Source organism: Merops nubicus, unplaced genomic scaffold (assembly GCF_000691845.1).
Source record: "Merops nubicus isolate BGI_N331 unplaced genomic scaffold, ASM69184v1 scaffold12438, whole genome shotgun sequence".
Classification (NCBI taxonomy): Eukaryota; Metazoa; Chordata; class Aves; order Coraciiformes; family Meropidae; genus Merops; species Merops nubicus.
Window position 1 is genome coordinate 1 of NW_008625175.1, and position 24,157 is coordinate 24,157.

General features: G+C 39.5%; 1 protein-coding gene across 1 annotated transcript in view; it reads right to left on the minus strand.

The window, feature by feature from the left end:
• Window positions 1-6,415: 6,415 nt before the first annotated feature.
• PDHX (pyruvate dehydrogenase complex, component X) overlaps window positions 6,416-24,157 on the minus strand; it is a gene marked incomplete at its 5' end in the record, with an annotated part of 21,834 nt that continues 4,092 nt past the window's right edge. Inside the window, 8 exons of the mRNA XM_008945595.1 lie at window positions 6,416-6,680; window positions 8,013-8,077; window positions 9,714-9,872; window positions 12,111-12,169; window positions 13,667-13,814; window positions 15,372-15,549; window positions 19,871-19,969; window positions 22,197-22,402. Of these exons, the coding sequence (XP_008943843.1) occupies window positions 6,416-6,680; window positions 8,013-8,077; window positions 9,714-9,872; window positions 12,111-12,169; window positions 13,667-13,814; window positions 15,372-15,549; window positions 19,871-19,969; window positions 22,197-22,402 (1,179 nt within the window). The remainder of the gene's footprint in view (window positions 6,681-8,012; window positions 8,078-9,713; window positions 9,873-12,110; window positions 12,170-13,666; window positions 13,815-15,371; window positions 15,550-19,870; window positions 19,970-22,196; window positions 22,403-24,157) is intronic.

A 24,157-nucleotide genomic window follows, 5' to 3' on the forward strand; every position in this document is an offset into this window, starting at 1 on the left:
TGAGTGCTGGTGTCTCTGCTGCTGTCTCCCACAGCTCACCCTTGTCTCTGTTGATCTCCAGGTGCAGCAGAAACCTGGATGTTTCTCACTCCACTCCTGTCCCTTTCCCACACTCCATGTCCTTACCTTCTGTACTCACCTGACTGCACTCCCTGTGTTCAGCCACAGCAAACAGCACCTGGATAGGAGGAAATGTCATTACAGACATCACACATGTCACAGCAGTGACACACTGAACATTGTGTCAAACACTCCATTGAAACATCTCATTTACAGCCTCACACTCTGTACAGAGGCAAAGAGACTCAAAACAACAGAAACACTCTTTACATTCTCCAACACACCCTTGGCAAACTCCCTGTGACATACACCAGACCATTCCCAAAGTGCCCCCAGCTCTGGGTAGACTCAGACTGTGCAGAGTCAATGCTGGATGACACCAACCTGGTACCACCTCCAACACCTTCTGTACAGCCACCATCCAGCATCAGGCTCTGCACACACCTAGGACTGAGTGAAACCATTTTGACAGTGTCAGACCCACCTTGGACCCGCTGCCCCGTCAGAACATGTACAGACTCAATAGTGTCCAACAGACCCAAAACTGAAAGGTGTCCCTCAGGCTGTGTCCAGCACAAGCTTTACACACTCAGTACAGCATCAAACAGACTCTACACAGTATGAAACATGTGGTACAGGCTCCTGTCAGTCTCCTGCCACCATCAAACAGACTCTACCCAGTATGAAATGTGCTACAGACTCTTCCCAGCCTCTGTGGTGTCCATCTCCTTGCACCTGCCCTGAATCAAAGACTGGGCTACAAAAAAAACCCAACTTTGAACTTAAAAAAATCTTTACAATGTTACCAACAGGCACCTTACAGCAACAGTCTCTTTCCAGTCTTACTACAACAGTCAGCAGACCCTGTGAGGTATCTGACACCCCTCATTGTAGTGTCACACTCAGCACAGCAGCAAACAGCCCCTGTACAGCATAAAAAGTTCATTACAGGTAAGACAGTGTCACATTGGTTACAGACTAAGTGTCAACCCCACCTTTACAACCTCAGTACAGTGTCACCAAGACCCTTGAGACACCAGCACAGTCACATTTCCTACAGCAGCAATGGAACAGCATCATTTGATGGCTTCAAACATCACTGACCGCATCAGACTCTCTACAGACTCAGCAGAGAGAAACAGACTCAAAACAACAACAAAAATACTCTTTAACCCACCCCTCTCACCCAGCCCCTTCTTGAGACCACACCCCTGTCCTGCCCCTTTCTCAGGGCTCACCCCTCCCTCCAGCCCTTTCCCACTCGAACACCATGCTGGGTGACACCAACCTGGTCCCACCTCCAACACCTTCTGTACAGCCACCATCCAGCATCAGGCTCTGCACACACCTAGGACTGAGTGAAACCATTTTGACAGTGTCAGACCCACCTTGGACCCGCTGCCCCGTCAGAACATGTACAGACTCAATAGTGTCCAACAGACCCAAAACTGAAAGGTGTCCCTCAGGCTGTGTCCAGCACAAGCTTTACACACTCAGTACAGCATCAAACAGACTCTACACAGTATGAAACATGTGGTACAGGCTCCTGTCAGTCTCCTGCCACCATCAAACAGACTCTACCCAGTATGAAACGTGCTACAGACTCTTCCCAGCCTCTATGGTGTCCATCTCCTTGCACCTGCCCTGAATCAAAGACTGGGCTACAAAAAAAACCCAACTTTGAACTTAAAAAAATCTTTACAATGTTACCAACAGGCACCTTACAGCAACAGTCTCTTTCCAGTCTTACTACAACAGTCAGCAGACCCTGTGAGGTATCTGACACCCCTCATTGTAGTGTCACACTCAGCACAGCAGCAAACAGCCCCTGTACAGCATAAAAAGTTCATTACAGGTAAGACAGTGTCACACTGGTTACAGACTAAGTGTCAACCCCACCTTTACAACCTCAGTACAGTGTCACCAAGACCCTTGAGACACCAGCACAGTCACATTTCCTACAGCAGCAATGGAACAGCATCATTTGATGGCTTCAAACATCACTGACCGCATCAGACTCTCTACAGACTCAGCAGAGAGAAACAGACTCAAAACAACAACAAAAATACTCTTTAACTTGGACAATATGACATGGATGGACAATTCAACCATTCCCAGCCTCCACACAACTCTGGGTACCATCAGACTGGGCAAAATCCTTCTGGATTAGACCCTGTACACCCTCCAACACCTTCTGTACAGGCACCATACAGCATCAGACTCTTCACAGACCCAGGACAGTGTGAAACAATCTTTACAGTGTCAGACCCACCTTGTACAGTCTCTCTGTGCAGTATCAGAACACTTAGAGGCTTGGGACAGTGACACTCTTCAGAGACAGGAGACACCATCCATTACAAGCTTCCAACATTCCTCACTGGGACAGACTCTTTACAGACTTAGCAGTATCCAACGGACCCAAATCTGAAAGGTTTCCCTGAGGCTGTGTCCAGCACAACCTTTACAGACTCAGTATAGCATCAAACAGACTCTACACAGTATGGAACATGGGGTACAGACTCTGCATAGCATCCAGTGTCAGTCTCCACCCACCATCAGACTCTTCTCTGGCCATGGACAGGCTGGACACAGCAGGAGACACCCCAGCCCAGACTCCAGCCCCCCTGGACCAGTCCCAGCAGCCTCTGCCCAGCCACAGCCCCACTGGGACCTGACCCAGCCCCATTCCAGGCTCTGCAGTGTCACCCAGGCTGGTGCCAGAGCTGGGGGGGGCTCCAACAGACCCCTCAGGCCCTTGACCAAAGCCAAGGGGTCCTTTGCTGCTTCAGAGCCTGGGGAGTCCAGCAGAGTCCTCCTGGTCCCGATGTCTGTGTGGAGTCCTCCTTGTCCCTGGTGCCCACAGAGTCCTTGTGGTCCCAGGTGCTTGTGCCAAGTCCTCGTGGTCCCTGGTGCCCACGCAGAGTCCTCCTGGTGACACACTTACACCCCTGAAGTCATGAGATGCACAACTGGAACCCCTGCACAGCACGTCTGCTGTGGAGGTGGGCTGCCCAACACCCCTGCCAGCAGAGCCAGCTTTTAGGTGACCCACGGGGAGGTGAGACAAGGTGCCAATGCCCAAGGCAGGGGCACCCGTGGGGATCTCCTGAGTGGCTCCCACCCAAGGCTGGCCAAACCCCAGGTGAAAAACCATCAGGAGAGCCTTACTTACCTGGTTGTGGACATCATCCCTAGGGTAACCCTCTCTCAGGGCTGGCTGAGGGTTCATAGCCCAGCACTCACCCAGGGTGCAGCCTCACCCCAGCCCCACCCTGCTGCCCAGGGTCACAGGGGTCCTGTGCCCACCCTCAAGGGGTCCCATTCTACCCTATACTTTATTATACTTTAATACTATCAATAAGCAACTTTCAGTACAACACCCCACATAGAAGCAAGTGTTCAAAAGTTGTTTCTTCAATTCCTTGTCACATTCAAGGCTTCCTACTCCATTTCCAAATCCTACTGTATCCAATGGGACTAACAATATAAAATGTAAAAGATAGGTTAACAAAAGACATCAGAAAGAATAAACCATGACAAGTTATATTTTTCATCTGTGGAATTTTTACCTCAAGGCAAATTTACTATAAATGTAAACAACTATTTCACATGGTTCAACTTCTAGGCTTTTTTACCCATTGCCACTATCCTGCACATCCCTAAACTCTTCAGGAAGATATTCAATGTTTTATTTTAACCTGAACTGGCAGTTATTTGTTGTCTCACTTCTGCTAATGTGATAGATATTGCCAAATAGCCATACTCTGAATCAAGACCTGACTGCTATTACATGACTGAATTTGAGATTTCCTTCACATTACTTTTAAATTACATATATCCACTTTTATGTCAAATAAAGCTGGCATCAAGGCTTAGGAACTGAAGTTTCTATCAGCCTGACAATTGCATAGTTCAAAAATTGTCAAGTTTTGCTTAATCTGGAGAAAATATTGCACTGTCCTCACCTCTTTGTGTTGCACAGGGAAAGCAGAATGGATGTATCAGGTACTCACACAAATGAAACATGATCAACATTTATACTTGCATATAACAGCACCTTCCAATGGCTCCAAAAATCAAACATGAAACACACTGACACTACTTAAACCCCCACAAAACTAAAGTTGTTCACATCAGTCATGCAGCCCTTAATTTTGTCTTGATTATAATTGATCAGTGATAAACTCCTGGAAATACAGAGTGTATATATCCATTTTTGCACAGTAAACTACAGTTGGTCATCAAAGATGCCTCCCTGCTTTCAGATTAATGGTTTATGAAATTTATGATAGCAAAACAAACCAAAGAAGCAAACTGATCTAGCAAAAACTCTCAATTCAGTATTAACAAAACGTTTGCCTTGCAATTAGGTTCTTAATCATGTCAGCAACTCAAACAAGTCCTCCAAAATTTAAATTACTTGCACAACACATTAAGATAAACTCCCAGAAAAGCACTGACAATTTATAGTCTCACCAGGTGCTGTAAAAGCAATTTTTGGGTTATAAACACATACAATACATGGTTCCATATTTATATTTCCAAAAAGAACCCACACAAACACAACCCATTTAAACTTCAGGCTACTGCACTGAAGCTTCCAAGTTACAACTTGAAATACATTGCTTATGAAAAACTTTCTACTTGCATCTTTATTTTATCCAGACAAAGAACAGGCTTAGTCAGCAAACACTCAAAGAAAATTTGACCTTTCATTCCAGAAAATCTAAAATGATCACAGCTTTTTTATCATCACAATACTGTCGGCACAATTAACTTGGATTTTAAGATAAGAATACATGACAGAGCACCTTAAGAAAATCTCTTATCTTTTGTGGTACTAAAAAAAAATGAAACTGTATCAATATTAAGTCAAAGAAAACCTATTATTAATTCCTTTTTTACACACACAAAAAGGGTTGTGTTCATTAAATGCTGGTTCCTTCAGGAAGTAAAAATCAGCACTGCTGAGATTCCATCCTTTTAATGCATTCAGACAAGTTTATTCCACTCTATATCCCTCTACAAGGCATTAGATTACACAGTGATCTTAAAATATTAGAAATAAAAACAGCTTCATCTACAATTTAAGTGGGTTTTAATGAGTCCTAGTTATGAAGCTGTGGATTTTAATAGGTTACTCTATTTTGAGAAATTACTTTAACTATGACTTAATTTAGTCTCAGAATTTCCAGTCTTTTCCCCATTCATCTCTACAGCCATCATGTTTTCTTCACTGTAGCTTAGAGTAAAAGAGAACAATTAAATCTGTGACATAAATTAAACTATTTTGGTTTGTCATGTCTTTGTGCTTAAGTAGGAATCTATTCAAATATCTGACAAAACCTTATAAATCTGGTTTCTAAGTTGGATGGCACAATACACCAGAAAAGTCTTCTGAAAACCATCTACTGCAGCAATATAGTTTAGCTACTCAGTTATCTCAGTGTTGACCAAGACTCACAGCAGTCTTTTGCTTAGTTATGGTTCTTTCCTCCCTCTACAAGCTAAATATTTAGCCCTTAGTACAGCATCCCCTCTCAGTACAGAGAGATCCCACCTGGAGTCGTGCAACCAGCTCTGGAGTCCTCAGTACGAGGCAGGCACAGACCTGTTGGGAGAAGGATTAAAGGAGGGCCACAAAACCAGGGATGGAACACCACTCCAGTGAGGAAAGGCTGAGAGAGTTGGGGTTATTCATCCTAGAGAAGAGGGGGCTCTGGGGAGGCCATATTGTGGGTCTTCAGTACTTAAAGGGGGCTTGTGAGAAAGATGGGGGCAAACTTTTTATTAGGGCAATAGGACAAGGGGTGATGGTTTTAACCCAGAAGAGGGTAGATTTAGACTAGATACAAGGAAGACATTTTTTTTACAATGAGATGTTGAAACACAGGAACAGATTACCCAAAAAGGTGGTTGATGCCCCATCCCTGGCAACAGTCAAGGCCAGGCTGAAAAAGTCCCTGCTCACTGCAGAAGTGTTGACTACAGGACCTTTAAAGGTGCCTTCCAAGCCAAACTACTCTCCAAGTCTATGATGTCCTTTAAAATGTCATAAAATTTTATTGACTTTTCCTTTACAGAGATTGACTTTTCTGTGCAAACATTATGTACTGAGTATTTAAAGATATGTATTATGTTAGCTTCAAAGTCTCTTAGCTTTACAGTAGAAAACCTGGTCATTGTAAAATGACTAAAAGCACGAAAGTTAGGGGTTTTTTTTTTACATTAATTCAATAAATTAAATATTTAAATGTTCATTTCATTGTAACTATGTACTCCTCTATACAGAAAAACAACCTAGAGTGTGTAACAGTGATCTAAGTTATCTTCTTTGACAACTCTAACACTGAGTTTAACACAAGGCAAGTCGCATGGGATTCTCTATGTTGGCTTTCAAAGTCTCCAGAAATTTAGAGGCCAGTTCATCATCTACCACCCGACCATCACTGGAAAGAGTCACTGTCATGAGCTGATGCTGCTTAAGTTTCTCATTCCCTTCTTCATCTTGCACAATCTTGAGCTCTGGCCTTGCTCTGCCCACAGCCAGGATGCAGGCCTGAGGAGGGTTTATCACTGCAGTGAAACCATTGATGCCAAACATGCCTAGGTTGGAGATACTGAAGTAAAGAGCAGAGTTAACATGAATGTCAGAAAAAAATACATATCCACTAGGAAAAATTATGTATAGTCAGTGACTACTGTGACCTCTCTCAAATCCATCAACTTCTAAAGAGATCTGGGCACATTCAGAGACTCAAGGGCTTGAGATTTTGGCAATTACAACTAATATACCCTTTTAAAGGTCCTATTTCTTCACAGTAAGTGCTTGCCATGCAAGGATATATAAGGCAGAAAGTAGGATAAAAGTCCTATCTTCAGACTTTTCCTGTCCCTTTTCCAAATGAAATGTCTTTTAGACTAAACCTCACAAGTTACAATGGCTGCCAACAACCAAGTAATACAATTTGGGCACCTAAAACTCACTCCAGGCACAGGAAATTCATTATGCCCTTGAATATTTGTGTGCCACAAGCTGAGGAGTGCTAGATTTGGAAAGGCTTTGACTCTTTCATGACAGAAGGTCTGTAGATAAAGCTGGCCCACCACCACCTCCTTTTTGTTAGGCACTACAGCAAGGCTTCTGCAGAAGTCTGCATTACTCTCATCACAAATTATTCTTGAAGACAATTACCATGAGCATTCAGAATTAGCTTTTCAAATGATAAAAAGCAAGCCAAGCTAGTTCATGTAACAAAAAAAATGTTGCTTGATGATACTGTCATAAAATATAGCCCATTAAAACATTTTATGAGCCTCAAGTGTAAAAAGTCAGCTGAGGAATTACTTGTACAACTGTCACTACATTTCTACCAGTGTTTTACACATGCCATTTATTTCTTGTCATTGTTTTTGCAGAGTACCTTTTATAGAAAACTTAATCACTAAATATCTGCTAATATTTAAAATTGATCTACTCAGTTTTTGGTGTTTCAGTTAAAAACTATGAGAATTAACATCACAACTTTGCTGTAACTTTTTGCCCCTCTAAAACTATTCCTCTGAAGAGTTAATTGAAGACAATCTAGACCCTGTCTGCTGCAACACCTCTGCCAAATAATTTAAAAAATATTGATTTAAAAATCATCAATAGGTTTGCCTAACTTTAAAAATAAAACCAACCAAACATCTGTCTGCAATTGGGAAAAATTAGGTGTGAAAAGACTGATCAGATTCAGTATGAAAAACATGAACTCAACAGCAGGCTCAGAGGAAATGAGCCTGTACCAAGATGTTCCCTCCTCATACAGGACACTTGGCCTAGGTTTGGCCCTCAAAACCACCAAACAGCATTTCATTCTAAATGGAACAAGGTTTTAAAGGGCAATAGCTAAGGATAAAAGAGTTCTGAATCTACACTGCATGTATTAAACACTGCTACAGGATTTTACCTAAAGGATCCTCCCTGGTACTCTTCTGGTAACAGTTTTCCATCTCTTGCTTTCTTTGCTAAAGCCTAAGGAAGATGAGAGAAGAAAAAAAGACAGAGGAAAGTAATTAGAAGTGCTGTTAAGAGACTGTTGTAGCTTCAAAGATTTGGCAAAGAGATGAGGACACAAAACTTCATTTTCCTAATGATATTGGCTGTTCACTAACAACCCTCATCTGACAAACTTTGCTCCAGTTTCCACAAGGAACCACTGTTGTCCCTGATGTTTTTAGATGATAAAAACACCTACAAAATACTGATGAGAGATTCACAGTATTCTTTACACATTTGTTTGAAGGAACTGCCATGTATCACTTCAGAACTTTCTAGCAGATTGAATGTATTTCTTCCAGCTAAGCATTCAATTACCTTAAAACCAACCTTCATTTCATTTGTGAGTCTTTTCTACTTCCAGATCTAACAGAAGATGTCCACAAATGTTTGGTTCAAGATATAGCCCAAGTTCACATTACATTCTAAGATAAATGACCATGGTGGTTCTAACAACTGCAATGATTTCAGCTTAGAAATAAACACCAAGAAGTTTAAGAGAATCTCATTCTAACAAGGCACCCACTACACTGAAGCTTACACCAAGTTTTTGTAGGACTTGGACATCATCCTTATTAGGAGTTTAAAAGTTAGAAGGACACAGGGAATTTATTTGAGGCTTCTATTCATCTCTGAATAATTAGTGAACCAGAAGACAACAGCCATGAGAACAACAATCACACAATAAGGTCAACTTTCACAACACATTCAACATGAAATAAGCAATATGGTCTAGAAACATCTTAAAAACATCCAGTTAGGAATGTTTTGTGGCATGACAACACCTTTTCCTACTACAATTTTGTTGGTTGTTCTCCTCCACCAACACAGACTATTATCATTTCTGTAGTTTTTGGTAAATGACAAAAATTTACCAAGTGCAGCTTGTGTCTGGTTTTGGGAGTTTTATGCCCTAGCAGCTACTTCCATGGCATTCCTCAGATACTGAAGGCCTTTGATTAGCACTCATTAAGTTAAAAAGAAGGCTTGTGCTGGGGCATTTCATCATCCACTGTATTTTTGCCTGCCACAAAATACTATTTCTGTGCCTGGCAACAACTGCCATGGACTCAAGTCACTCACTCTGGTCTATGCAAAATATTGTTCATTTATCTGAGGAATTTTATGTCACCTTTTGGGTGACATACTCAGCTGAATTGCATACTTAAAATGCAGAAAGAAAAGGGCCATAATAGAACTGCAGAGACTTAACAGAAGCAGCTACAAGCAAATTTCTGGGAAAAGGAAAAAAAACAACCTCTCAAAAACCCAAAATCTCAAACCCAAATACTGAAAATACTAAATTAACATTATCTAGCTTTTTCATGAGGATTCAAGAAATACAATTAAACTGCAGTAATCTTTACAGGTTTGTTTTTCAAACAGTCTAGCCAGCATTCAACTAACCAACATGATGGCTAGGTTATTGTTAATAAAAAATGAACAGAATTGCAAAATTCATAACAACTTTGAATTTGAGGGAATGCTGAAACTGCTTTAGATCCATTTTGAAACTGCCTTTGTTGCAACTGATGGGTATCTGGGTCATGCTACATTTTGTTACCAAAAAAAACCCTACAATGTACAGTGTGCTGAGGAATTTAAGACCTACCTTTGCAGAGGCAGCAATTTCCTTTATTCCCTTGGCAGCCACATCTTTTATGATTGGGGTAATGAGACCTCTGTCTGTTGCCACAGCAATAGAAATGTCAATGGAGTGCAGCTGCCTGCAGACTTCTCCATCCCAGGTTGCATTCACATCTGGCATTTGCTAGAAGGGAGAGAGAGAGAATAAAAAAAAGACAGCTGTTAAAAGAACACCAGTGCAATCAATTATCAAGGAAAAGGAAAATCCTCTCAGACACATAGCTACAAACAGGCATTCACCAAATTAATTAGTGCATCACAGATTGCTGGCTGTAAATGAAGGCAAAAGGACCAGGCACATCTATCATCAAGACTGCCCTGAGCAAGACAAAAAGAAGAACCCAAACCAAAAAAAATCACTGTGGCAGTCTGAGAATAGATGTGCATGATTAGCTTGTATTCATTTTATGTAAAATTACTTTGTCTAAAAGCATGACAGAAAGCCTACAAATTCCTTCAGGAGTCACTGACACCACCCTACAGATGGCCAGTATGCAAGGCTACAAAGCAGAATCATTTCTCCCCACAAGTAAATCACAGAATATTGATTTAGAAGCATGGAAATGGACATCCTACTGTACCTATTTGCTCTTTTCCACTCCTGTCTCAAGAATGACTTTCAACAAGGAAGCTACAAAAAGAATATGCTCCAAGTACTTATGTGGATGAGATTCTCCTAAAAGGCATAAAGGTGTTTTTTTTTTTTGTGTGGAATCCATTAAAATTGAGATAATGTTTACTGATAATTTCAGGGAGGTTTTTAAGTTGAGCATATAAAGCTGAAACAGCTCTGGGAAAAAAAAAAACAAACATACAAGACCCCAAACTGAGCTGAAGTCTCAGGTAACTGGCTCTAGATACTGTGAAGGTACTACTTCCAATAAATCCAAGATCAGTATTTAGTCATCTTAATGCAATTAAAAATTAGAAAGTTGACTCCATAGTGGAGAAGGTATAAAAAAAATATGGGAGACATATCTCCATCTAAACTATTCCATTATCTCCATATAAACTGAATTCCTAGAAGTAGTGTAACTGTTCTCTAAGTTCCTATTCTTCAACAACAGAATAGATATTTAAAAAAAAGAAATAAAAAACAACAAAAAAGGATGGGAGTACTCTTTGCAAGTTAAATAAACTTCAAGGAAGTCTCACAGGATACACAGTTGTCAGATGCCTCCAAGTGGGTGTTGTACAAATATGACTCTCTATAAGGGATCTGAAAGAGATGGTAGGGACAAGAAGTTTCTCCTGTCAACTTCAGTATGATTAGAATAGTCTCACATTTTATGCAGACCAGACAATTTTGCCATGATTCCAGCAATGAAAGAATATTTGTAAAGGGTGGCTGCTACAGGGGCTGTTGTTACACATGGTTGTATGTCACACAGCCTAGTAGTTAAATGGACAGGACTCATCTAAGCTGCAGGCAGCAACTCAAAAACCCATAAACAACAACAAAAAGCTTTTATTATATAAGCAGAAGCATTGAATGCTTGTATTCAAATCATTCTTTCACCTATAGACAAGTTGGAAACTAGGATTACATTCCACTATCTTTCTTGACTCATTTTTTTTGGCATAGAATAAACCACACAAAACTTAAGTCTTTATTTTCTGAAGGATTTGTTATCCCATTCACTATTGCAGCAATTTTTGGATGTCACCATTTCTTCCTAAGGTTCTTCACAGTTCTCTCTTTTCACAACTTTGGAAATAACACTGATTTCACATTATGTCCTCCAAGTCATTATATTTGGGACACTCTGGATTAAGAGGTGACAGTTCTAAAGCATTGGAGTCCTCCTAAAGACTGTTGCCTGAAGAATTTAACTCATAAGGACAGGTCATTGAATCAGAACACATCTAGGGCAAGACACAAGATCAGTGTAAGACTTGGACAAATATTTTTTTTTAATAAGATATTGCTTATTATAAGATGCAACAGCAAAGAAAAGATGATTTATCCTGCCAGTTGCTTTAATCTGCTGAGGAAGCACCTACTGCTATCTGCACATGATACCTGCAGTAAGTGGATCTTTACCAAATATTTCTTTTAATAAGATATTGCTGCTTATAAGATGCAACAGCAAAGAAAACTTATCTTGCCAGTTTCTTTAATCTGCTGAGGAAGCACCTACTGCTATCTGCACATGATACCTGCAGTAAGTGGATCTTTACTAACAAGTTCTAATTTTTACAGTCAACAGCATAAACAGTGTAAAGAATTTTACCTGGATAGCTTAAAAAAGCCCTGACAATAAAAGATAAAGAATCACAATGATGGCATTCATATCTCTATATAGGTCCAGCTCCCTGGCAGTTTAGGACAACACATTTTTAAAGTCAGTTATTCACTTACCTTCAGTGTAACTGCAGTTGCCTTGATAATAAAATCATTTACAGAGACTTTAATGTCATCTGCAAAAAGACAAAAAAGACAAGAATCATTTTTCACAAGACTGGTTTATCAGCATTTGTTTGATGACAAGATTCCAGTGATTCAGATTTGGTTCTCTGAAACATTGCCAGGAAGCAACTCATCTTCAAACTAAAACCATAAAGCAAGAAAACTTTCCTTCCCTTTGGGACAACAGGAGTATTATCAAGGATGAGTCTCCTGAGTAGAGACATCATGGCTAGATGATACTAGAAGTTCAAAAAAGCTGTAAATTTGAGTAATACTACTCATTCTTATAAGTAGCAGCCCCTATGGGGTTTGTTTTACATATTTACTGTCTATGTAGAAATCCTGGAGATTACTATTCTTCATGTGGTGTGATGCATTAACTCGAATAACTGCAGAAATTAGCTTTTATTCAGCTATAAATAGATCCATGTTATTCTCCAGTGGCCTTTTAATGTGAGAATTAGCAAGGTGAAGGCATCTGTCAACCCTTAAAATGGGTCAATGAGATATTCTAAAGCAGGCTGTAAAAGAGTGAGAGAAAAAGCTGGTAAATTAAAAACAAAACAACAAAAAAAGAAAGCAGATACAATGCAGAACATGCCACAGTTGCTCCAAGATTATCCTGAAGTGATCCTCAATTTGGAGGAATGAAACAAGTACCCACTTATTACCCAAGTGTAATGACTGCCATGATTAGCAAAACATGCTGAAGAAGAGCAAGAATTCTAGTTTAACACAATGGAATCTGCTGCATTGACAGAATCTGACATCCAACAAACCTGTATCTTGGCCATCAAACATATTTTGGTATTTTGATATCCAGCTTTGGGGGAGAGATTTCTATTCCAACAGCTCAACATAGCTGTGAGCAGAAATATAAGTTCCAGTGAAAGAGAAAACTCTGACTCCTTCATATTAATACCATGACTGGGCCTTCAAGAGGCATTGACCATGCATTGGCTAGTGCATGTTAAACTTGCTCTCTTTATCACCATGGCTAAAGCCTTTCCCACCCAGAATTTGGAAGGTTGCATCAGCTTTCCCTTTCCAGGAAATTCAACCAAGAGGTCAGCAAAAATGAATTTGAACAGAATGAATTTGAACATTGTACCAAGAAGGACAAAGCATGAGTGGATTGGAAGCTTCCCCTATGCATGTAAAAAATAATAATTTGAGATTTTAACCATCAAGAATCTAAATCTGGATGGAAGGAAACAAAAACCTAATGGGCAATGCATAGTACTGTGTTAAACTTCCCTTGTCTACAGGGTGTCATGTTAGCTGGCAAAGTAAAACCTCCATCTTCCTGAACCTTGCCAAGTTACCCAATTCAATAATAATGAGAGGAAACTACAGCTCAAGCTCAACACACAGATTACCCAACGAGAGGATTTGAATGCCTCATGTTCTGCCAACACAAAAAAAAACCTACCCCTCCTGGGCAAGAGGATATAAACAAGAAACTACACAGCAGCACCACGTCACAACAAATCAGTTTCACCACTAACCTTTGGCCAGTTCTTTCCTTAATTTCAAAATCTCATCAATGTTACAGTCAGCAGCAGCATAGGCATGAGGGATAGTAGTTTTAGACTCTGTTAATCTCTTAGCAATAACTCTTCGGATGTTGCTAGCTGGAATTTCTGTGAAGGTGCCCTGAAAGAAATCATATGCTACAAACTAAGTGTATCAAGACAGAAACCTTTGCTGGAAAAAGGACTCCTGCATGGATGCATTATCAGCAATGACTCCTGCAAGCTTCAAATATGCCCTAGATATAAAAAAAAAGGAATACATTCCAACTACTGAAAATAATATTACTAAGACCATTGAGTCTTTCTCAAAGTCAATAGTCATTCTAGTCTATTCCACCTAATCTGAACCAACAAAACAGGTTTTATAACATGGAATGGATCCCACTTAAATATTCAGGTATTACTATTCCATCTGCCAGACCTGGCATATTAATTAGAATATTCTTCATTCCACTTAAAGTATAATAGAATATTTCCTCAGTAAGCTCCTGCTTTTTCAGTTCACTGAGTGGTTCCAGGGTTCACTGCATGTTTTTTTGTTACTCTTCTCTCCTTCCAGATACACAATGTTTCAATTATTTTATAAATATACATCTATATCCATCTATCTCTATAATGTTTCAATGCAGAAGTTTCCCCAACTTCTTCATTAGGAACCTCTTGAAATATCAGTGCCTACAGAAAACATGAAAACAAGTGATTCTGCAAAAAAAATTTGTATACCTAATCTATGGCATGTGTACTACACATTAAGTACTACCCAACACACAACAAATAGCAGCATGTATGTTCTGGTACAATCATAGAAACCATTCTTTCCTGTTAGAGAAAAATATCTAAGTTTGATCTTTCTGTGCTTTGTTTGGTTGCTTTGTATGGTGGAGGAAAAAAACAGGCATTTTCTGAATTTTATGAACTACAGCTACGTTGTGAAATTTAGCCTGTAAATACATTTCAAATTTAGTTCAGGAGCCAGAGAGGTGCCCCCCTCCATTTCTCACAAAAGCCTTCCAATTCCTACTAAGATGCACTTCAGCATGGGCATTTATTCTTTAAAAAGTTATTTCTGGTATTTCTAACATTTCAAATTAATGTAGGAACTGTGCTCAGGTGCTAGAATTTACAAAAATTACTTTTCAAAGCAAGCACTGAGCCCTTTCCTACCTCACTTCTTGAGAGCTGATCAATGGAGATTTACATACACTCCTACTGCAGCTAAAGCAAGTGACTGAAGCACAGTAAAACCAAACCAAGATCCAAGTTTCTCTGAGTTTGGAAATACAAACTCATGTCCTGATCCTGCAGGGATTGAGGAAAAGGGTGCATTTTTGATTTCCAAATGAGTGGCATCTTCTTGTCTGGGAACTGAAATGAAACTGCTGCCTCTCTGACTTTCCTCTTTCCAAGGCCTGTGATGTAAATTTTTTCATGACTTCTATTTGCAAGTTACACAAAGTAGTGTGCAAACCATAATCTTCAGAGCTCTGCAGTTTGGATTAAGCTGCTTTAGAATCACTCACACATAGAAAAAACTTGAAAACACATAAAAAAAACCTTGAACACAATCTAAAGACTGGGCTTGGCATCTGAGTGCCCTTTATTTCCTTCGTCTCTCCACTTCTGGCAATCTCATGGTAACATTCAGCTGCAGCAATACTGAACTTATCAGAAGGCTCACCACTGCAGCAGGTTGTCCTGGTGTGGAAGCTGGTGGAACTGCTGGTCTTGGATAAGGAGAAGCCACAGCTGTTGCCTGGGAAGCAGAAGGCACTGCAGTAGGCTGGGCTGGAGCTGGAGCAGCCACAGGTTTCAATTCGCTGGGTTTGCCCTTCTGCTGCAGAAGCTTGAGAGCATCCCTGGTGATTAAACAGTTAAATACTGACAACATAGAACACATTTCAAAAATTCTGAAAGCATTACTATTCCATCACTTCTTTTCATTAATTAGTCCCCTCTGTGCTTTTACATTTCTGTTGTCAAACCAAACATTAAGGTTATTATCAAGAAACAAAGCCAGAAACTGAGGATCACCACAAAACTTCCCCTCTTGTGGGCACAGTATGACAGATAAATAAGCTTAAAGCTTATAATACTTATAATAACAGCAGCTTTAAGCTATAATACTACACCTAGGTGCATTTTATTTATAAAGCAACATGCTGAAGATTAGCACCTATGAGAGTAAACATAAACTGGTGGACTGGACACCACTGCCAACTGCAAGATAAAAAAGCTACAATAAAATTTCTATCTTGCAGTCACAACTGTGCCCATAGTTGTAATCAGATCTAGATCTTCTAACAAGTTGCAAGATTCTGTATCATATACCCTAAATAAATCTCTATCATTTCATGAAGACATCACCACAGCATGTACACAAAGGTTTATACACATGAATTTTTATTATATAAACTGGTAGAGGAGATTAAAAATAAATGTAAAAAAAAATAAGACTACTTACAACCACACCAAGGCTTCAAAATATAAGCCATAAATACTAAAAAAAGCCAATTTCATTGATAACTGCTTGAGGGAGAGCCTATTTTTAAGTGAGGAGTATCTCACTTAAGGACAATATCTCTTAGTTCTTGCTAACAAAGCAGCACTACAGAACCAAAAACTGAATACTGAAAAGCTCCATAATATTTTTAGCTTCAATACATACCTCAGCAAATGACATTAAAAATAAATATAATGACTGAGCTCAAGATGTAAAATTATCATTAAAGTTGTTTCCCAAATTAACATGTTAGTCAAAATTTGTTTAAGAAAATATATATTTAGTATTTAACACAACTTCTGTATCAGTGGGAAAAAAAAATATACTTAATTGAATGAAAGTCATTCCCCACCACTACAATTTGAGATAAAAAATTTAACTGCATAATATAATGCAACTTTCCTAGTTAATATATTAGAAGCTACAAGAAATTACTTAAGGGTTTTAACTAAGCAGACATAAGACAGACCATCTGCTCATTATAGTCCATAATACATAAAGCTTTTGTAGCTTCTTATATATTTTACAGCTAAGGAAATGCCTAAAAATTAATTCCAGATATTATGCAAATGGCAAAACTCCAGATGGTTCTACCTCTCACAGCCCTGTCAAAAGCTTTAATAGTTTTTGGTGGCTTTTAGTGTGTTAACTGAAAAATGGATTGCCAAATTTGAGCTTATTTTTAGAAGATTCACTCAGGAGTTTTTGAAATGAGTTATAAATATATATAAAGTGTATATATAAAAAAAGATTTCATACATATATTTATGTATCCTATAAATGTGTGTTATATACACATATAAAAATCATTTCCCCACCACCAATTCTATGATTTAAGAAAAACAGAGCAATATTATGGCTATCATTGGTGCAAGACTGTGAGCCTGCATATAAGTAAAATTGGAGAAGGCACCAAATTGAACAGATTTCAGTACAAATCAGGCAAACAGATATTTTATTAGAACTGGAAAAGGGTTGGACACATCTTGCCCACTACTCTCTCAACCTATCAACACAACTATAAACCTCTATCAACACAAGATAGTAATGGAGAAAGATGAGAGAGGCATAACAAGTGTGAAAATGAGCACAGAGGATTTTCAGGAAGAAGGAGAAAGATGAGCAAAGACTGTTACACATCACCAACTCCAAGGTGTAAGACTTACTGCACTTCCAACACTCTAGAAGGAACTCATTCCTCTGTAATGGCAGCTGACCAATTGCACACAGCATAAACTCCACTAAGACTGCACTCAGTCCACACACATGAAATGAATGAAAAGCCAGCACTGGATGTGTGCACTGGGCCTTATTTGCCAATGCCTGAGCAGCTCTGAGATCTCAAACCACAGTAACAACACCTGGTAGGAAGGTACAGAGGGAAGGAACACTGCTTCAGAAAAAGCACACTTGTTATTGGTAACTAGCCCCTCACCTTTTATATGGTTGCACTTCTAAACCCCTAGATCACTAGTAAATAGGATGAGAAAGGCAGAAGGAGTGAAACCATCAGCAGTTTTAACACAGCTCTCCCAAACACCCTGAGTTGGATTACTAGGAGGAACATGGTGCAATCTTTGAGGGAAGCTGTTACGTTGCATTGACATCAATTTCCTCGTGTACTTCTGAAGAAAGCAGAGGGTATTGCTTAAAAATATTAAAAAAAGAAGCTGCCACTTCCTAAAAGAAAAACAAACAGGCAGAAGACAACAGTAATTCAGCCTTGCACAGACATGTAAAAGTAGTATCAGCCTACTAAGGGAGAAGATTGTGACAGAGAAAGCTGTTAAGTGAAAGCTCCTATTGCTGTTAAAACTTTTACAACAAATTGAATTGCAAGACAGAAAGCTGAGGGGAAAGAATCTTGCTTGCTTACACAACTCACTGTCTTTGTTTCCTGTCATCTGATGGGCATCAGCCCTGTTCAGTAAGGAAACCCAGAGCTGAAAAGTGAACTTGCAACAGTCCCTCCAAGAATCAAGCCCTAATCTATTTGGAAAAGAGACCATGAGACACTCAGCTATAAAACATGGCATGGATTTTAACAGTAAACTCAAGTCAGCAAAAGAAACATTTTCAGTAATATCTGTAGCAGCTCTTTACTAAAATCTGCAAATATTCAATTTCAAACTCATCTTTCAGATGCCTACAGGCTCTGCTAATAGGTTTAACAGCATTTCAAAAGAATGGTGAAAAACCCCCAAGTCTGTATCTTACAATGACATTTCAAAGTCAAATCTTTTGCAGGGAAGGAAAGTTTTGAAAAAAGAAATTGATTTTGTTAGAGAATTCCCAAAACAACAGCTAAAAAAAAAAATCTTTGCTACATCTCCATGACAAGCAGGGAATATTAATTAGGTAGCTCAAAGTCCTAGGGGGTTTCCACCTGCCACAGCCTTAGTAACACACCATAAGTTACTCTTAAACATACATAATTATGAAAAAACTATCACTGATAATTTGCTGTTAGGGAGGATATTACATCTACTCAAATCCCTATTTTATTTCAACTCAAAGACCACAGGAAAAAAAGTTTGGAAAAAACAGCAGACTTCCCCTGTCAGCTTCTCTAGCTTCAACTTCAAGTGACACTGAGCTGGTTGTCTTTGAATGGAACTAAAAATTCCAACAGCTACTGAGGTCTGTGTAGGTGAATGATGGCAGTAGTAAAATTACTCCTTTTGACAAAGAACAAGAACTATTACTGGCAAAACCCTCAAGTCCAACCACACACACTCTAATGTGAAGATAATGCATCATTTCAAGGCTAAGGGCTCTGGATTTAACATATTTTTATAGACAAGTTCTTCACTCCATGGCTTGAGTGCCAATCATTGCAGCAGAACACTCCAAAAGTGGAGTAAACTACCAGAAGTCTGATTGTAACAAACTACAGGTTTAGCAACAAACATTCTTTACATCAAAGGTGAGGAAACCCCCAAAATATTGGAGAAAAACAAGACTGGATTTCTCACCATTACACTTCATTGCTCTCTGCAGCAGAATACTCAAAAAGTGTAATAAACTACTAGAAGTCTGATTGTAACAAACAACAGGTTTATCAACAATCATTCTTTATATCAAAAGGTGGGGAAACCCCCAAAATATTGGAGAAAAACAAGACTGGATTTCTCACCATTACACTTCATTGCTCTCTCCAACTTAATAAAAAAGGAACACATGAAACCCAAACAAACATCATAGTTGAACTTCAGTGAAAGACACAAAAGATCAGAGCTGCCCAAAGAAAAGGATGAAGAAAAGAGGCCACTGGTCCATTATTTTGGCTCTGAATCCATCAGAGTAGTCAATCTTGAGCTCCACAACAGGAGCTAACAGTGGTACCTAGGAGTTGCCAGCCATTAGGCTGAGCTGCAGGAAATGGGACAGCAGCACCACACAGCTCAGATGGAACACAAAACAAAAATATGGGGGGGATTTTTGTGTTTGTTTTTTTTAATTAGAGGGTTCTTACAATATTCCCTAACCTACTCACCAGATCTTCTCAACAGGTTTTCAAATTCAACTCAACCATTCCCCCACAGAATAAAGAAAAGAAATGGAACAAAAAAAGCTGTTTTTTTAAATCCATGTGCTTCTCAAGCTCAGGGAGATGAGGGTTCAAAGTAAGGACTGAGGTAATATAAGGTTGTAGCTTCACTGAGCTGTGTACATACTCTTTAGTGAAGATCCCTCGAGGCCCAGAGGGGGTCACAGTGCTTGGATCCAGCCCATGTGTCTCCAGAATGTGGCGAGCTGCAGGACTGAAGCGAATCCTAAAAACAATGAGAAAAACAACTTTAAGCAATCAGATTAACTTATTTCATGTAATATCCACCAAGAAAAACTCACACTACATGCACTATTTCAGAAGCAACACCTGGACAAAGGCTGCAGTTCTAACACTGAAGTCAGACAGTGTCAAGACAAGAGGTTTGCTCATCTCTTTTCAAGTCTCTCCATATCCTAACACTGAAGACAGACAGTGTCTTTTCACTGAGATTTAACACAAGGTTGAATTTAAAAACCATAAATGACCTTAAAGGAAACAAAATATTGTGGAAAACTCTTACAGCAACAATGCAACATACTTGAGGATTCTTCTGGAAAAGGGTCAGCAGTGAAGAACCAAACACTCTAAGACTAGGTTGTTACAGCAACATTTAAAAGAAAAGTGAGCTCTGGAAGCTCAGACAAGAGGGTTGCTCATCTCTTTTCAAGTCTCTCCATAAAAAACTCCAATATTATTTCCTAAAGGAGACTGGATTTGCACCATGTTGAGTTTTAAGAATCATAGAATCACAGTGGTTGGAAATGCCTTCAGGGATGTCTCCACCACCTCCCTGGACAGCCCCTTCCAGTGCCTGACCACTCTCTCAGGGAAGAAATTCTTGCCAATATTCAACTGAAACCTCCCCTGGTGTAACTTGAGGCCATTTCCTCTTGTCCTGTCATCAGTAATTTGGGAGAAGAGACCAATCCCAGCCTTTTAGGTAGCTGTAGAGAGCAATAAGGTCTCCTCTCAGTCTCCTCTTCTCTAGACTAAACAACCCCAGTTCCTTCAGCCAGTCCTCATATGGCATGTTTTCCTCTCACCAGCCTTGTTGCCCTTCTCTGGACCCACTCCAGCACCTCCATGTCCTCCTTATCCTGTGGTGCCCAAAACTGGACACAGGACTCAAGGTGTGGTCTCATTACTGCCAAGTCCAGGGGCATGATCACCTCCCTGCTCCTGCTGGTCACACCATTTCTGACCCAGGCCAGGATGCCCTTGGCCTTCTTGGCCACCTGGTCCCACTGCTGGCTCATGTTCAGTCACTCTCCACCAGCACCCCCAGGTCCTTTTCCACCAGGAACTTTCCAGCCACTCCTCCCCAAGCCTGGAGCATTGCCTGGGGTTGTTGTGACCCAACTGCAGGACCCAACACGTGGCCTTGTTAAACCTCATCCAGCTGACCTCATCCCATTGCTCCATCCTGCCCAGACCCCTCTGCAGAGCCTCCTGACCCTCAAGCAGAAGTATCCATAAGCCTCTGCCAAAAAAAAGTCACAGATGATCACTTAATTCCAAAGATGCTGACACATCCCTAACAGCTGCAGTGAAACAGAGGCACTTCTGATGTTCTTTGGTAGTAGAATTTCAGACTTAATCCTGTCAGGTATCCTTTCCTTGGATCATTCTTCTACTACAGGTAACATTTGTGCCATGACCTCAGCTAGTTGGCTTCCACTTGTATGAGGTGATCTTAAATGCTGACAAAAAAATTAAAACATAGTAAACAAGATAAAAAAGGTTTTTAAAAAAAAAAATCACCTCCCCCAAACTAGAAAACCACAAAACCCCAAGACAACCCAAATGACACTAAAAATAGTTTCCTATTCTTTTCCCTAGTAGGCTGTAAGTTTGCAGCTTGTGTTATCACAATTCCCCCCAAGTAAGGAGTGATGACTCCAAATAAGGTACATCCTGCAGCACAAACCAGTGATTTAAAGATGACTGTTACCCAACACTTTGAGGTTCATTTATTCCCCCTCTAAGAGGTTTGTAGTGCTTAGAATCCTAAGAGAACAAAACAAACCTAGAATTTTTTTTCTAATATCAAAAAGCAAAGAGCTTGGAAGGGGTTTAGGGTGTGCTATTTGTCTATTTTTCCCCTAAAAAAGAAACAGAAGACAAGTTATAGATAAACTGAGCATCTGATGCATAAATACTAGTGCCCACTGGATATAAACCCAACTTCTTTCTAATCTAAGCTTAGAATCCTTCATAAAGCAACTGTCAGAGTAAAGACACACCCATAGAAAGTGTTCTAATAAAACTATGTTGTTTGAACTGACTTACAAGCAACAGGCAGGCAAGCTTTATTACCTCACACACACTGAAACACATTCTTCAACTAAGGGCTTAATAATAGGTAGAAAGAGACAAAAAAAAGCTCCTTCTTGGTTCAGCTCTGCTGATGTAACTAAGTAACAGTCCCATTTCACAACAAACAAGCTTACTGCAGTTTTCCAGGTTGCTGTTCCACTTTAGGAGGGGCTGAAACTGAAGGAGCTGGAGGAGCCGAGGTCAGCGTGGCTGCTGGTGGAGACACAGGAGATGGATCACTAGCATCAGCTGGTATCTCAACTTGCTTCCAGTCCTGTCCTTCCTCCACCAGCAGAGCTATTAGTGAGCCCAAACGTATATTTTTCCTTCCTTCTTCCACCTAAATTTAAGGCAATGAGAACATTAAGTTACATATCACTCTGTCTAGACTAACAGGGCTAAAAATTGGAGCTGGGTCTTCAGGCTTATTAATGACACTTCAAGAAAACAGATGACATCTTATTCCTACTATTAATAAGATGAATCCTAATTGAAATTAATTACAGTTGCTATTATAAGGTGAGGAAGATTAACTTCTGCCCCAAAATCCCATGTATCTAAAGTTAGCAAGTTACAGACCACAGAGTATCTCCAAAAATAAAGTCACATTAGCCAATGACAACAAATGGCATGAAATGAAGATATTATTTAAGACTTAATTCAGTGTTTCTTGTTCTGTAATTGAATAAAAGCTCTTGTGATGTCAAGTCCTTAGCACAAGTCTGGTGTCAGAGTGTTTAAATGGTGCTATGATAAGACATGCAGAAATCCAGCAGGGATGCCTGAGCCTTCAGAAACAGAACTCTTCAGCTACTCAGGCTTTGTTTAGAACCCAGCATCATCTGAGCACTCAAAGCTAGCAATGCTGTCCACTAGCACTCCTCAGAGCAAGCCAATTGTGGTTTTTTTCTCTCATGTTCACCACTCCAAAACAGTTCTGTGAAAACTACAGCATTCTTTATTTTCCAATAGAAGTTTCCAGCCCAGAAGGCTGCAGTTGATACTTAAGAAGTGTATGGATGTATTTAAAAAAGTTTTAAATAAAAAAGTTTTAATGTAGCTTGGAACTAGAATAGACAAAGAAAAACAGTTAATATTTTACTTAACTTTTCATCTCCTGGATTTTTGAGTCACTTCTGTATTTTATGATTCACAAAAATCAGAAAACCTCTCTGTATAAACCTCAGCTAAGTCCAGAATCTCAGATATAGAAAGATTAAATCAATATCTTCATAATATTTCTATTGCTATGTGTACACATAGCCAAAAAAGTGCTAACAAATCAGTGAAGCACAGGTGAGCCATGGCAGGGAGAAAAAAATTGGAGGAAATTAAAAGCACAGAGGAATAAAGTTCCTTTGGGCTTGTTGCCACTGCACACATACACCAAAGCAGATGTTTAATTCCTACACTGGGAAGAAAAGTGGACAGAACTTATGCTGGCTGACTCTGCAGTGGAAGTTTTGTACCAAGTAGTTTCACAGATTATGAATGAGAACATGGTAATGGATATTAAATTCAGTTCTTAATCATTCATCATCTGGTTTTGGTCCAAATTAAGCTACTAAGTATTTTAGGACAAAAAAAAGTCAGCCTTCATTTAAGAAGCAACTCTACTGAAAGAATAGTCACCAGTCCAAAATTACCCTTCTAATACTTTCAGTCATTTCATCTTTTCCTGCCCTTTAAGTCAGATGTGAATATTAAAAGACCTATTCAGACAGAAAAGGATTATCTGCTTTACTCCTAGCCTGCTCTATTGAACAGCTTAGCACCATGAACATTTTTGCAACAAAAAGTCTACTACAGCTTTATTAATGATTTCCATACACCAGAAGAGGGGAAAAAAAAACTCAGCACCATGAACATTTTGGCAACAAAAAGTCTATTACAGCTTTATTAATGATTTTCATACACCAGAAGAGGGGAAAAAAAAACATCATTGCATTGCTGGAAAGTCAAATGCTCAATCAGACCAATTTCTGTCTGTGTATCATTTAGTCTTTAATAAAAAGCTCACTTGTATTTCTTCTATTTTCTATGTATATCAAGATGGTACAAAGAAATGGAGTTTTGCCTCTAGGATATTCCTGCT